The sequence below is a fragment of the Caretta caretta genome, chromosome 6, assembly GCF_965140235.1.
Source record: "Caretta caretta isolate rCarCar2 chromosome 6, rCarCar1.hap1, whole genome shotgun sequence".
In the NCBI taxonomy this organism is placed as follows: domain Eukaryota; kingdom Metazoa; phylum Chordata; order Testudines; family Cheloniidae; genus Caretta; species Caretta caretta.
The window spans coordinates 60,202,241-60,217,935 of NC_134211.1; the positions used below are offsets into that span (position 1 = coordinate 60,202,241).

General features: G+C 37.8%; 1 protein-coding gene across 5 annotated transcripts in view; it reads left to right on the plus strand.

Annotated features, from left to right (window-relative positions):
• FUT8 (fucosyltransferase 8) overlaps nucleotides 1-15,695 on the plus strand; it is a 287,005-nt gene that overhangs the window by 226,898 nt on the left and 44,412 nt on the right. For all 5 annotated transcript variants that reach the window (XM_048854022.2, XM_048854025.2, XM_048854024.2 and 2 more), the window contains one exon: nucleotides 1,642-1,879. In XM_048854022.2, the coding sequence (XP_048709979.2) occupies nucleotides 1,642-1,879 (238 nt within the window). The remainder of the gene's footprint in view (nucleotides 1-1,641; nucleotides 1,880-15,695) is intronic.

Consider the following 15,695-nt stretch of genomic DNA (forward strand, 5'->3'; position numbering starts at 1 on the left):
AGTTAAAATGTGCTTTTAATATCTAAGAATTTATAATCCTTGGTATGTACAGCCTTATCTAAGGGTCACCACAGAGCTTCTCTCCCAAAGTCTTTAAATGCTTCATTAACTCTTTGGCATGCTCCTCTTCCTTCACGTAACCATTAGGCAGAGAAAACAATGAAGTAGGTGAAGAGCAAGCAAAAGATAAGCCATTTTGGCACCCAGGGACAGGCTCAATCTCCCTGCAATGCTTCAGATGGTCAGGACATAGCAGGTATGGAGTCTCAGCCTGTGCCCAACTGCTGGAACAACTGTCAAACTTGGGTTGTCTGGACAAAGCAACCTCATAAGGATAAGTTATCTATACCAGGTCCCTTAAATGGTTAGCTTCAAACAATCTGCCCTTCCTAAAATTATTTTGGGCCAAACTGCCAAAATTTCAAAAGGTCAAATTTGAATGGATTGTTTTGGGAAAAATTAGCGGGAAAGCCAAATAAAATACATTGAAATACTCTTAAGAAATAGAAGTCTGAGGACTGCAGTTGTAGAGACATATAATTCTGAATAGTTCTCAGGAGGGAGGGTGATATTTAGCTTCCTCTCAGCAAAGGGCTTATCTATTTCCAAGTGTGGATAGGGAAAAATCCATTACAGACTGTTGGATAGGAAGGAGGGAAAGATATGGTTGTATTGAAGCACAGAGTTAATGCCCTCTTGCAGTTAAACAACCCAAAATAACTTCTCATACTAAATATTTCATATAAAATTATATTTATGGAAAAAAGATGTCTGGGAATATGTAAGTAACAATGGATACAGCAAAGAACAAAACTCTGACAGAAAAAGATCTTATCCGGATTTTATAAACCCAAAAAGTATTTAATATTCTATAATTTTAAACATGCTTGCATTCCTTATTTAATGGCAGTTAAATTCAGTAGTTGTATCAGAAATTATTACATACTATAAATGGCCTTTAATGTAGATGATGTAGGATATAATGTCTTAAAAGTACAGAAAATTGTTTTAAAATTATCTTATCAAGCTTTCAGTGCATAAATGTTTTTGTGCAGAGCTGGACTATTTCAATAACTAGATTTTATGTTTATCAAGAATACAGTCCAGATGAAAATGTTGACTTTTACCACTTTGTTTAACCATGTAGTATGTTCTATACTTGGTTTGTAGTAAACTAGTTTGGAAAATAGTCTATTAATAAAGTGTTTGACTCTCTAGGCAGACTGAATTTTTCTTTTTAAATAATTCATGCATGTTCATTGAAATAGTGCTAACAAAGCTGGAGAAGAGCCAGAGGAAATCAAGAAAGAGCATTCCTACACAGAACTATTTTGGATGTGAGCTTTGAGACTGAATGTTATCATATTCTGACACCCTTAGAAATGAAAACATAATTTAATATCTTAAAGGTGTATTATTTTACATTGGAGTAGTGAAGTATATGTAATCGCTGTTCATGTTAACTGCTGAGAATGCACAAACACTTTTTATTCAGCTGGTGCTTGTCTTCATTTTAATGTGGGATGTACTATACTGGCATGACGTGTGTGTGATTTATGACACTTGTCACTTATTAACTTAGAGAAATATGCCTTTGTGTATATCTTGTCTTCAACTGTACTTCTTCATCCTTGCTTACAGAACCCCAAGGATTGCAGCAAAGCCAAGAAACTTGTGTGTAATATCAACAAAGGCTGTGGCTATGGCTGTCAACTTCATCATGTTGTCTACTGCTTCATGATTGCATATGGAACACAACGAACACTCATTCTGGAGTCTCAGAATTGGCGTTATGCTACTGGTGGCTGGGAGACTGTCTTTAGACCTGTAAGTGAGACGTGCACAGACAGATCAGGCACTACCACTGGACACTGGTCAGGTAAGACTCAATGAACAATTCTCAGATAATTTTCCTTTCGCCTTTTGTTGTGTCTACATTACAGGACTATATCATAACCTGTTTCTTGACTGTTAAGTATTGAGTAATAACTAACTATGATTGCAATTTTATGGATCATCATTTTCCCCTTCATTTATGTATTGTAATAGATACTAGTATCCTCTCTTAGAGGATCCTGTTACATCAGCATGGAGTTTTTATGCAAAACCAGTTCCAAATCCAGACCAAAATCCTTGAACAGTATATCAAGTTACATTGGGTGGCAGATTAGGATCTCATTTTTGTGAGGGAATAGCGATGGCAGTAAAGAGAGGCAAGTGCTAAAGTATATAATCATACTGAAGGAAGTATGAAATATACTGAAGGAATATCATATTGAAGGAATCCTACTGAAGGAATATCATACTGAAGGAAATATGAAATATAAATACAAAAAAGGCGTATAATACATATTCAAAACAATAATAAAACATAAATTCTTACTATGAATCAAATAGACTAGTAAAACAGTAATTGGTGCCCATGTAGCAAGATAATGTGTGTATTTTTATTATTTAGGGCAGGAAATTAATCCATTATTTTATTGAACCAAATGCTTACAGAAGGAACATGGGGATTTTTTCCATTGGGCAGTAATAGATAGTCTCACACGTATATACAGAAAATGGAGAGGGTGGAATCACTTTTTCTAGTGAAACCTCACTGTCAACACCTGGCTTAGCTATGAACATAACTGTACAGGAAAACTCCAAAATCAAATTAGCTTGCATTTTGAACATTTCCCAAAATATTTGTATAAATGTACAATCCCATTACATTAGTATGAAGGAGCCTACTGCGGATGATTGGAAGTATGTCAGCCTTTTCCTCAAACTCTAGGCTGAATATTGGCAGGAATTTTAATATCCAATTCCCTGTTGTTTGCATATCTTTTATATTAATGATTGTTTCCAAAAGTATTTAATATGTTTTAGATAATCTTTCTCTATTGTTAGATATATTAAATACTGTTTCTTCAGAGTCGGTTATCTGATCATTTAAACACTGTTGTCTTGTAAATCCATGAGAGTTTGGAAATATTGGAATAAATGCATGAGAAAGACAGTTTGGAATCTGGCCCTCTGTGTCTTTAATGGATCAAAGGAACATAGCTGATGATTCTGATATAATCAACTAGATTAATCTAGTGACATCCAAGAAGTCTCACTTTCTATACAAAGATATGTGATTTCCAGAGGAAACAGTGGATTCTTACAAAAGGGAGACAAAGAGAATGGAGGGTATTAAATAGTTTTGGAAATTATTGTCCATATAATCATTGTGTGGTCAGTAAATAGGTTAATTATTGAGTGCGTAAAGAGTGGATAAACCTACACTATGGAAGAAGGGAAATATATTCAGATACTATATCTGGGATTTGTAGTTGCTCCGTAGAGATCTAATGTTTTGGGGGGCAATTTCTCTGCCAGTCAGCTGATGGGACCCAGCTGTGCCGCATACTAGAGCGTTAAATTTGGAAGGCCAAACTACCTTTGAATTTGTTACCTGTCCAAATATATTTTAATATATGATTCTGGAGTTTTGTTGAATAGAATTGGAAAAGATACTAGAAGCACTTAAAGGTAGCTAATATGGGTTCATATTAATGGTGTTTAACTGAGAAAATGACAGGTTTAAGATATTCCAGTTAGGCAAATGTTTATTAAAATGAATAGCAAAGGGGGCATCCTTTAATTTAAATAGCTCCAAATAATTGTTGTAGTTGCTTCGGTACTTTAGGAGGTTTCAGAGCAGCAGCTGTGTTAGTCTGTGTCCGCAAAAAGAAAAGGAGTACTTGTGGCACCTTAGAGACTAACACATTTGAGCATAAGCTTTCGTGAGCTACAAATTTGTTACAGACAAATTGGTTAGTCTCTAAGGTGCCACAAGTACTCCTTTTCTTTTTACTTTAGGAGGGAATACCATAAAGATAAACACAAAAAGTAAGGTGTCATCTGCATATAATGCTATTCATAGATCAGTACACCTAACTTTTATTCAGGTAATATGGTTGCTGGACCAGAGATTCCATAGTAAGAATAAACAGTAAGGGAGATAAACAGTCCTGCATTGTACCACATCTCAGGCCAAAGCTTTAGGTTCATTAGCATTAATAAAGAACTTGGCTGTTGATACATGGTATGTTAGTCATATCCAAGTAAAATGTTTTGGTCCAGTTACCATTTGCTCAAGGGCAGAAAAGAAGGATTGATATTTTTATCATCTATTTTAGAGTAGCTCTAGAGACCCACAAAAGGATTTTGGCCCCACCATCACGGTCACTGTTGTTGAATTCCATTCACATATATCATTATCCTTTTGAAAAGATATAACATTAGCTGGGGTGATAAATATAATTATTTTGACTACATTTCAGGCTTATCTGGATATGTTGATGGATCAGGGACCTCTCTCTGAGCTAATATCCATTTTGCTTCTAAAAATACTAGTTAACAACAGAATTCAGAACAGAAGTATTGAAATAAATGTATTTTATTGTTGTTGCCAAGATTCCAGATTTTCTCAAGATGATGTCTTTGTTAAGAAGTTCAGTAATTTCGCCGGTATAGGACTTGATTGACGTCTTTCTGTCTGTGAAACAGCAGGTACTTGCAATGACTCAAATGAAGGCTTCAGATCCAGTTAGGACCTTTACAAGATTTTCTCATGCACAGCCAACCCATTTTTCTTGCATAAACTTTTGGGTGAACTACATAACACCAACGCTCATAGAGGCAGCTCACTGGTGAGAAGTTTGTGTACCCAACTATTCCCCGTGTATAAAATTATGAACTGCATCACAAAGCCAGTGTTCTGACAGAAGCAGCTCACAGTATCTTTTCCCATGTTCATAGGAAAAGTCTTTGGATCCTGCATTTGCAGGTATTCATTTCCTGTTTATTCATTCTCTCTCTCTCTGTCTCTTCTGTCAGGCTCCTGACCCACAAATCTTGGTGGGGAAGTTGTCTGAAAGCAGACAAGTATGGCTAGTTCTGTTTGCCAGTACTTGTCTCCTCTGGCACTGGGCCACTAGTTTTTTCCAGAAAAACAGATTTTCTGTTTTGAGAACACTATTTACAGGCATGAATAAACTGTCTGTTCTACAAGTGTTCCAGGTCACTGCCCCTAAGTGACCTAAGCACTGATTATGTGCTTATTAGTTTTTCTTAGATTTTTTTCTAAACTGATTCTGTTATAGGCAGAGTTCCTAAGTCACAAGACTTTCTTAGTAGTCTGTGATAACATGATATGCAGGGTCTTCGGAACCCAAAGCAGTGGTAACTTTACTGTTTTTCTCCAGGCGGTGTCAGGAATAAATTAATGGGGGCACAGCGCATCCATCTGATAAATAGTTGGCACAAGCAAAAGTGGTTTTACCTAAAACTATTTTTTCAAAAGGGATCAGCAGCCAGGTTTCTGAGGGGCTCCGCCTTCCGTCTGACTGCTGGGGAACTTAGCTGTCAAATCCTTGCCCAAAGAAAGCTTCTTTGGACTGCTCCAAAGCAAATTCTTTTGCCTAATTTTTATAGCTAACCTCAAACAAAGCACATAACCTATAGTGACTCCTAGCAGGTCACCATAGTAATCCCTAGTGGGTCGCCAATTCTTTTAATTTCAGCAAAACAAGTTGTTATTTTGTATTAGTATTAAGACATTTCTTGTCATAACAACAATATATTATGGGCACTTAAAACCAAAGTTGCTATTTACTTACCTTTCCCCCTACTTATCATTTGTTAACTTTTGGTTCCATTATCCCATTGTGATTAGCAAACTGCAAGCATGTAGCTGCACGGCCTTCACTCTCAAGGCGTAAGATTTTCCTAGCTATGTGATGTTTGGTTTTCAGCTGCCAGTAGCTGAACATACAAAATTGCTGAGTGCAGTACTGTCAAATTCTGGGGTACATGCAAGAATGTCAATTCTAGGGTAACACATCCATCTCCACAACATCAAGACAAACTTCACTGTGAGTGGTATGAAGTGAGTGTTCAGTGACTATTTGACTTACTGTAGACTCTTTTTTGAGAGATCTGCTATTTTTCCACAGATGAAACAGTATTGCCTGTTGAATTTTGACTAGTAACATTTGAAAATCTTGCAGGTAATTGCCCTGGTTGGTAATTAAGTTGGTTAGGCAGGCTCTGATCTGGAGAATTTGCCTGTGCAGAAGTTCAGCACAAGGCCTACGTCAATCCAGGCATAAATGGGATTTAAGTGGTGCATAGGCCTTGTGCACATGTATTCTGTACAGGAATAAATTTGACGTGGATGTCATTGCTCCTATTGTTCCTTCCATGGAAAAGGTTTTCAAAATGTTTTTCTGCCTCCAAGCTACCTATCATTTTGGTGACTTTGAATGAGGTTTAAATGTATCTTTTTATTTTGCCAGAGCGAGAGACAAAGAAAAGAAAGGAAAAATCAAAAACAAAACAAAAAAACCTGCACTGTACAAAAGAGCAGAGCTGCTGCACCTACTTTTGCAAAAAAAAAAAAAAAAAAAATCACAAATTTGTAGATTAGGAAATTAGTCTGTCTCCCCTGTGGACAACATAGAAAAGTTTTTAATCTGTGTTCCCCGTATTTTAAATGCCTGAGCAATAACATCAGCTTGATAATCAGCAATCTGTGAAAACTCAGGCAAGGAGGGGTGAACCATGGCAATTGCCGTATTGGAGAAGGTCCATGGTAAGCCAAGTCCAGTATTCTGTCACCAACAGTGACCAGTACTGGTTGCTTGAGAGGAAGATTTAAGAAAACACGTACTAGGCAGTCATTAGATTTAAAAAAAAAAATGTTTGCTATTATAACTCTGGATATTATTTAAACCCATATAAATGTCTAATCCTTTTTGAATCCTACTAAGCCCTTGTCTTCTGTGATATCCTATGGCAATGAGTTCCACAGGCTTAATTGTGCATTGTGTGAAAACATTCCCTTTTATGAGTTTTGAACTGTCCACCTTTTTAATCCATTGAGTGTCCCATGGTTCTTGTGTCATGAAACAGGGTGTTTTACCTTCTCAATATCATTCACTGTTTTGTGCGGGTTTTTTTTATCATATCTCCTCTTATTTATGTACCATGTAGGGTAAAGAGTCCAAGTCTTTCCAAGGTAGGAAGGGAGGAAAGGGAATAGAAGAGGAGGGAAGGTGGAAAGAGAGGGAGGCAGAAGCCAGATACTGAGTTGGTGGCCCCTATGGGATTGTTAATATATCCAAGTTCTTTTTCAAGTGCTTGTCCATAACTGTTACCCATCCACACACAAATCTGACCTGAAAATGTTACCCCTTTTGCATTAGCTAGTTGGTTTCTCTAGAAAGCAGACTGCAAGATCCACTGGCAGCTTTAGCCACCTTGGGAGATAACTCAGCAAACATCCAGGGAACTGCTTCAACTCGGGGAGATAAACAAAAAAAACCAAGTTTCTGCTGCATCAGTGCCACAAAGATGATGGCTTATTGATTTTAATTTGTAGTTTAGGCTCAAAAGGTACTGTTTTGAGTTGTGTGTTTGGGAGTCCAATCTCCCTGCTTTCTACACTTAGCTAGCCATTGCCTAACCTCTCACTCTCCTTTCTTTTATCTGAATTTTGACTGAAATTCAATCAGTCCACATAGGAATTGATCAAATGCCGGTGAAGTCCATAAAAAAATTCTCTTTGACTTCACTGAGCTTTGGATCAGGCCTCTGTGCAGTTGGGGAAGTGAAATCTGTGCCCACTTGGATTGAGTCTGTAGTGCCAATCCTGCCATAGCTGCTAACAAATATTTACATGGTATGTTATAGTCACATAATCTATGTAAATGTAAGTATCATAAGAGTTTTCAGGACCAGGACTTTGGAAGATAATTTCCACAGGAATTGGTGGGTTGATTGCTTTACCTTAAATCTTTTTCAAGATGTAGAAAAACCTCTGTTTTTGTAGCACTCAGAAATGTGTAAGTGTAATACAGCTACATAAGAAGATTCCTTCCCTTAAAAGCTTGCAATCTAAACAGACCACATTGAGTTAATAGACCCATGAAGTGGGTGAAGAAAAGGATGAAGCACTAGACTATATTTAAAAAAAACCCCTCTTTTTGTTTGCATTTTTTTAGTATTTGAAATCTTGGAGTAATAATATGATTTATACATAAACTGGGTATGGGTTTGTACTTTTTCTTTCTAATTCTTAAGCATAGGCTTAGTGATTGGATTTTTGGAATAAATTATGCCATTTATAATATTTTTATTTTAGCCTAGGAAATATGTATGTGCTGCATATTTGACCAGTTGTGTTCAATAAGAAAAAGGACATTCAGTTAACAGAAAAAACTCCAAATGTTTTAGGAATCCTTGTCTTTTCAATTCTCTAATGACATACCCTGTTCCAGCTAAAACATTTACAAAAACCGGATAGGAAGCATTTGGATAAGAGGATTGCTTCTAAAAGCTCCAGTTTAAAGCTACCAGTGTTGAAATGACATATGTTTAAAAGATATTTAGATTTACAAAGAGAATGTCTTCCTTAGAACAAATGACATCTTGTGCACAATTACTCTGAAATATGTAAACAATTCCCAAAAACATGTTTAGGTCATGATCGCTCGCAGGTACCTTTTTGAATATTCAGATATTATACGCAGTACCTATTAGTTAAAGCAGGTACTGGGTATACTTATCTACCAGCTCCTCTTTCCATTAACTAATAGGAGATTATTTAGCTTTTAAGGAGTTTTCTAAATATGTCATGGATAGATACAAAAGAATGATCACAGCTGGAAATGTGTTTATGCTCACTATGTACATAGAATGTGCATATACAGTATAAAATTATGTAGAGCTACATTATAACTATTTTATTACCTAGTACATGCAGGGTTAGTACCATGGCCTATTACTAATGTTTCCCAATAGTCAGCACTCACGTCATGCTAGAACACTCAAAAATACCATCCCATCTCTTTTTATAGGAACCAAAACAAAACTGGACTTCTGCCAGTCCCACCCCAGGTGGCCCCTTTCCTTCCCCAGCTGTAGAGAGTCCACCAAACTGGCCAGTGCCAAGCTCAGGTGGGAGATGCTCAGCAGTGGGTCAGCCTGTAGGGAGCCGGGATGCTTCTGCCAGGACCAGGCAGGGGAGCACAGGGGCTGGAGCCTCTGGGAAAAATGGGGTAAAGGAGATGCCCAAACAATGCCGCCACACCTTGGAGAGCAGGCACAAGGCACAGGTGGCGGGAGGCAGGGATGGGATGGGCTCTGCAAGGTGTCACCCCACGCTCTCTTTCACCTCTCCCAACTCCCTCACTATCTTCCTACCTGCTCCCCTCTGCCCCTTCCAGGGGTCTCCCAGTGCCCTGATTCCAGCACTTATTTTTTTTAGGATTCCACCATTGCCAGTAGTTCCTGTTATTAAGTGGTGCTGGACAAATGTATTAGTTCAATTGTGTGATGGGGTTGCTTGTGATGGAAGGGGGCAGGGCTCAGCAGCCTTGGGGCTCACTCCCATTTTATGTCTTCTGTTCCTAAAATCTAATGCTTCAGGTTTTCAGCCAGTCACCTGCAGGGAACAAAAAAGAGACTCCGCCACCCCAGTATTCTGGGGGTTTTTTCATCTCCTTCCTCTGAAGTTTCAGAGGTGGCCACAGCTGGAGATGGGACATTGGACAGGGAGGGCCAGGGCTCTGAGCTAGTCCCAAGCATTCTCTCTCTCTCAGATATTGCGGATGGCTGTTTCTTGTTCACATGCTCAGGGTCTAACTGATAGCCATACTTGGGGTTGGGAAGGGATTTTCACCAGGTCAGGTTAGCAGTGACTTTGCCGGGGGCTTGCCTTCTTCTGCAATGTGTGGATGGGGGTCCCTTGCCAGGATAATCTGTCTATATCTCTCGTAATCATTTCCCTGCCATTGCACAGGCCTTGGACACTGGTACACCTTGGTCCCTCCTATTTTCTGCCTGTGGCACATACTGAGTCCCTTGTGGGCTGTAATATCAATATGTATCTTGCCATTTATCCAGGGCTGCTCTCATCAGCTTGAGTTTGTTTCATCAAACTACCAGTTTGAATTTCAAGGTTATGGGCATGCAACACATCCATCCATGAAAGACCGACCTTCAAGGATGTCCTATGGCAAACTCTTAGATTTTAGACTAGATCCTATTCTAATCTTGTGAGATGGCAAGAACACTGAGGAAGATTGTCACAGATGTTTGTGTGTTACACTGTTTCCAATTTTGGCTTTAATATGAATCTTCAGTGGGTGCTTAATTGCCAGTAAATTTGAAGGATGACCTCACTGGATTGCCAAAAATTTGTGTTCTCATTTTATGCTACTCCAAATTTCTGTGTTGTAGTTGAATTTTTCTTCTCATCCATCTCCTTTTTTCAAGGAAAGATTGCATAAAACTGAAATTCAGAATCATGGAGAAAAGTAGTATGATTGTATGCAAACACACAACACACACATCCTCTATTTTGCGGGGGGCGTGGGGGAATTACGTTTTGAAAAATTTTGAAAATTGCATAAAATTGTATAAACTATATTCTTCTAGTCATTTGTATTCTTCGTACAGTGTTCTACAGGACCATATTGTTTATAATTTACAGTAAATGGCAGAATTATAGTTTTATTAAATTGTGCTTCTTCCAATCACTACAAGTACTGTTTAAAATTGTACATTTATCTTTGTGCTAATGAATTGGACTGTCCCTGTTTTAATTAATTTAGATTAACAATCATTTTAATATTTCTAAAGCCTATTGTGACTGATACTATTTAGATAGTAACCTATTGTCAGAAGAATTAAGAAGTTTATATGTGAATTAAGAGGATTTTGGTTTTTAAAACACAATACTTGCAGTCTTTTTTCTATTTGTGTGTACTATCCATGTGTGCATATTTCAGGAAAACTAATTAGCATGTTTCTAGAATTAAGGGAAATAGAGTGAATTCTAATAAGCTGTTTGACATTAATCTGTTACTTACAATAAATTAACTACATCTGTCATTGTTCTGACTTGTGCAATGAATCTTGGGATATTTCCCTTAGCATCTATGCTATGAATTAAAATTGTTCTTATGAACTTGACATGATATGCCTGCAAGTGGAACTGGGTTTTTCTAGCTCATATATGTCATAAGAATAGAAATTATATTGTGCATTTGTGCCAAATACAGTAGTTACCTTATACCCAATTACAATTTTAATTTTTCTATTCTTCCTTTATTTCTCACAAACTTCCTTATACTATCATTCTACATACAATTTCTCTAAACAGGTGGAAAAGAAAAGACTTCCTTGTGTAAATTGTTTTTCATTTTAAAGTCACATATTATATACAGATATATTGTTAAAAGGTGACTGTCCATGACAGGATAATTCATAGCTATACTGGGTAGTTGTTTATTATATTGATATAAAAAGTCAAATGTTTACAAATAATCAATATAGAGATTGTACTACTAAAGAGATACTATTAATTTTATTTTAGGCCCAAAAAATCTATTTGGGCCCAGATAACATAATCACTAATGCATGTGCATAACTTTAAATGTATTAGTAGTCCTGTCAAAAATCATCTGGGACATTGTGCATTCATATTGTTAACTAATAGACTATAATGCTACATTATCAATATAATCGACTAGAAAGGCTCAGCCATTACACAATTTTCCTGAGTGACTTACGACGCAGACCCTGGTGGAGGATCTACCTTTTGATGGGTAAGGTCTTTTTAGTTCCCCCACTGACAGCTGGGAGAAAATGAGAGAGACAAGGCTAGATTACCTATTGCAGAAGAAGAAAATCCAGATATTCTCATACTTCCAATTCCAAAGGCAGAATCCATCTTTGTTCCTAAGGCTGAAGTTTATGCCAAAGATTAAACCTCCTAAAACTTCTTATCAAGTAGCACAAATGTTCTATCAGTCCATTTCAGAGGATTTTCAACATCAGAGCAGTCTTGGATTCTGTGCAAGCCCTCAACTCAGAGGAAAGACTGTTGGAAACTATGTCACACCATTCAAAGTTTAAGAAACAGCTTGTGTCAGCCAGTGATATTTTACCTCAAGCTGATAAGCCCTCATGGCTTTGGCAATTTATGTGACTCCTTTTGCTTGGTTGAGGATACCTCTCAATTACACACCAAATGCGGATGTTCCTGTTAGATATTAGAAGAGTTTCTAACTATAAGGGCAATTAAGCTCTGGCATAGGCTTTCAAGGGAGGTTGTGGAATCCCCATTATTGGAGGATTTTTTGGAATAGATTAGACAAACACCTGTCAGGGATGGCCTAGATCTACTTGGTCCTCCCTCAGCTCAGGGAGTCGGTCTTGTTGACTTCTCAGGGTCCCTTCCAGCCCTACATTTCTGTGATTCTTTTAACTGTGCCTCCAAACATGCTCCAGTGACTTCACTGGTTGGAAATCTGACTGAATGTCCTGAAAATGCTGCTGTTCTCTTCTCTTTATCTTGAGCAGCAGTAATCAAGTCAGATGCCTTAAACAAAGGCTTGGAAATTCACTGGCAAAACCTGCCTATTTAGCAGATGGAACACCTCGGAGTTACAGCTCCATATTAGTGTATTAGAGATGCGTGCTATAAAATGGCTTCAGGATATTTCTACCCACATTTCTGAGATCAAGTATTCTGGGTCATTAGAAACAACATTACTGCAGTGTTCTATGTCAATAACCAGGGAGGAGTCCACTTGAGATCACTTTGCAAAAAGACAATCATGTGACACTGGTGTAAAAACCATATGATCTGTCCTGTTGTTTGTCTAGAGGAGAAAGAGAGCACCTTGGCAGAATGGTGGAACTGCATAATTGAAGATCAACATAAATGGTTTCTCAAACAATCAATAGTAAATTCAAAGTTCTAGGAGTGCGGCCATCCTCAAGTTAACTTGTTCACAATCAACTCAAATACACAGTGCCCAAGATTCTGTTGTTATTAAATCTATCACAGATGCACTTCTGTTGGATAGGATCAAAGGTCTGTCCTATACCTGATTCTTCAATTATATGAGTTTTCTGATTTTCCAGATAAATTATAACCAAGGTCGTCATGTTGTGAGCAAGTCTGGTGCTCACAAGACTGATGGAAGCACTTTTTGAACAACTATCAGGGAATGCTCATTAGTCTACATTTTGCTTTAAAAGAAGAAATCTGTCTGATAGCCTTCACACCTGTGAAGAGAGTGATTGAATTTAAGGCTTTGATGGCTGACCCACCGTTTGTAGCTTTTCTGAAAGACAAAGCTGTCTTTTGTCCCAATCCCAAATTCCTTTCCAAAGTAGTCTCAAAATTTTGCCTAAATTAGATTGTTAGCCTCACCTACTTACCTAATCACTTGTCTTTCTATCTGAGCCAATTAAGGCAATTCAGGGCCCTTCCCATGTGATGGCAACCACCATTCCCCCACCCCCTCTGCGTTGTGGTGGCAGTGGCATGGGGATTCCCCTCCCTTCCAGAGCAGCAGGAATGGTGACGGGGATTCTCAGCTTTATAGAGAGACTGAGGTGGCAACAAATGAACACCCCATTATTTTCCCAGCAGCCAGTGTGTATCTGGTTGGTTGGATAGGCTGGGTCTGCTGCACTTTTCTCTTCCTGCCACACACAGCATCCTCTGCTGGGATAGTGATGGTAGGAAGCCCACAGAGCATTGGGTCTTGGAATTAAGAAACCATTAAGATGAAGATATCTGTTCACTCTTCTCAGAGTCAATGTTTCATACTGTCTGTAGTCGCAGGCAGATATCCCTACATTGTTTATGGTCGGGTGACATTTTTGAAGTTTTCTTTACAACCTTTGCGGCCAGAAACTTGCATTTTAAAAATGAAAGCATAACTTGTGATGTAATCATGTCACTTCAGGAGCACGGGATCTAGCACAGGTCTACAGGGCCTACGCCTTAATCCTTCCCTGTTTTCTCTCTCACCCTGCCCTTGAAAAGATAGAAGACAGAAAAGGAGGAAGGAAACAGTGTATGGAGAGAGAGAATGGTGGTCTGAAAATCTAAGAGTGAAAAATGGACAGCAAAATCCACAAAAATACACGGGAAAAGCAAATAAAAGGACAGAAAAAGGAGGATGAGGTATAGTGCACGAAAACAGGTGAGAACTGACATCCACACCAGTGTGGTGGTATAAGAGGAAATGGAGAGAGACACTGGTACATTATGAGTGAAAAGGGTCGGTTCCAAGCCACAGAGGTTGGAATTCAGTAAAATCACTTGAAAAAACAGTTACACAAAACAAAGTTTTCAGAAGTTTTACTGGAAGGCTGACTTTACAGTTAAAATGAAAACTAACTAGCTCCCTTTCATATGTATAATCAGAGATGGAAGATTTTGGACTCTATAGATATAGCAAATTAGTTTCTACTTTTGTTACTGCCAGTCAGACAGCAAGAAATCAGAATAAATCAACAATATAAACTTAATTCATACAAACCAGTTCTGTAGATTTCACTGCAAGAAATCAGCAAAATTGCATTTTACATGGATAGTATACATTTCCTAGAAATAACGAGTCATTCCTGACAAAGTGGTTAGAATTATTCAAGCACAGAATTCAATTAAAGATTTTGTATTAATCCAATAAAGCTCTTAAACATAGTTACTATAATTAATTAGGCAATCTCGCTTTACAGTTACTGTATGAGGTTTAATGTTTCTCTTTCTCACACCCACTATCCTCACTGTCCTTTGTGGCAGTTTGCAAAAAAAAAAAAAAAAAAAAAAAGTGTCAGGTTCTAGCTTTTGTTTTTTATCTGTATTAGAAATTGGATTTTATTACTTACATCAGTTAATGCGAGTGTTGATGAAATGTAGTCTTAAGAGCAGGCACTTGGTAGATGCTAGTGTGTGAGATACCTTGACAAAGTGGGTGAATAGGTGGTCTGAGATGTAGGGTTTTCTGGCTTCTGTTTGCCCTTTCATCTGAGGTTGATTGACTTTTAAGGTCTGGCTACAGGTTTCGTAATCTAGGTTTGGTGCATGAAGACCTTCTATGAAAGTAAACATAAAGATATCTTTTGGAAAGCAATAACTCAGAAAAGGACTTAATGGTCATGGTGGATAACTAGCTGGACATGATCTCCCAGAACAAAATGGTGGCCAAGACCGCAAATGTGATCCTTGAATTTATAAATGGGAGAATATCAAACAAAAGTATGGGGGAGATATTACCATTAGTGAGACTGGAATACTGTGTTCAGATCTGGTGTCCACACATTAACAAACTGGAAAGGGTTTAGTAAAAAGCTACCATAACGATTTGCGGTCTGGAAAGCCTGTCTTACAGTGAGAGACTAAAGAAGCTCAATCCACATAGTTTAACACAGAGAGGGTTAAGAGGTGACTTGATCACATTCTGAATATGGGAGGAAGAGATTTCTGATAGTAGATGTCTCTTTAATTGAGCAGACAAAGACATAACAAGATCCAATGACTGGAAGCTGAAGCCATACAAATTGAAATATAATCCATTTTTTATAGTGAAGGTAATTAATCATTGGAACAACTTACATAGGGATGTGGTGCATTCTCCATCACTTGAAGTCCTTTAATTAAGATTGGATGTCTTCCTAAAAAATGTATGATGCTTTGAGGAATATGTCCATGTCAGTTTGAGTTCCTTCTTGTTTTGTGAAATATTATTTTTGGTTGTAACAATCATTGTGAATTTGATCATCCATTTGATAACAGGGACATGACATATAGTGAACAGACTATACCTGGAAAGGTGTAACAGAAGTGTCAA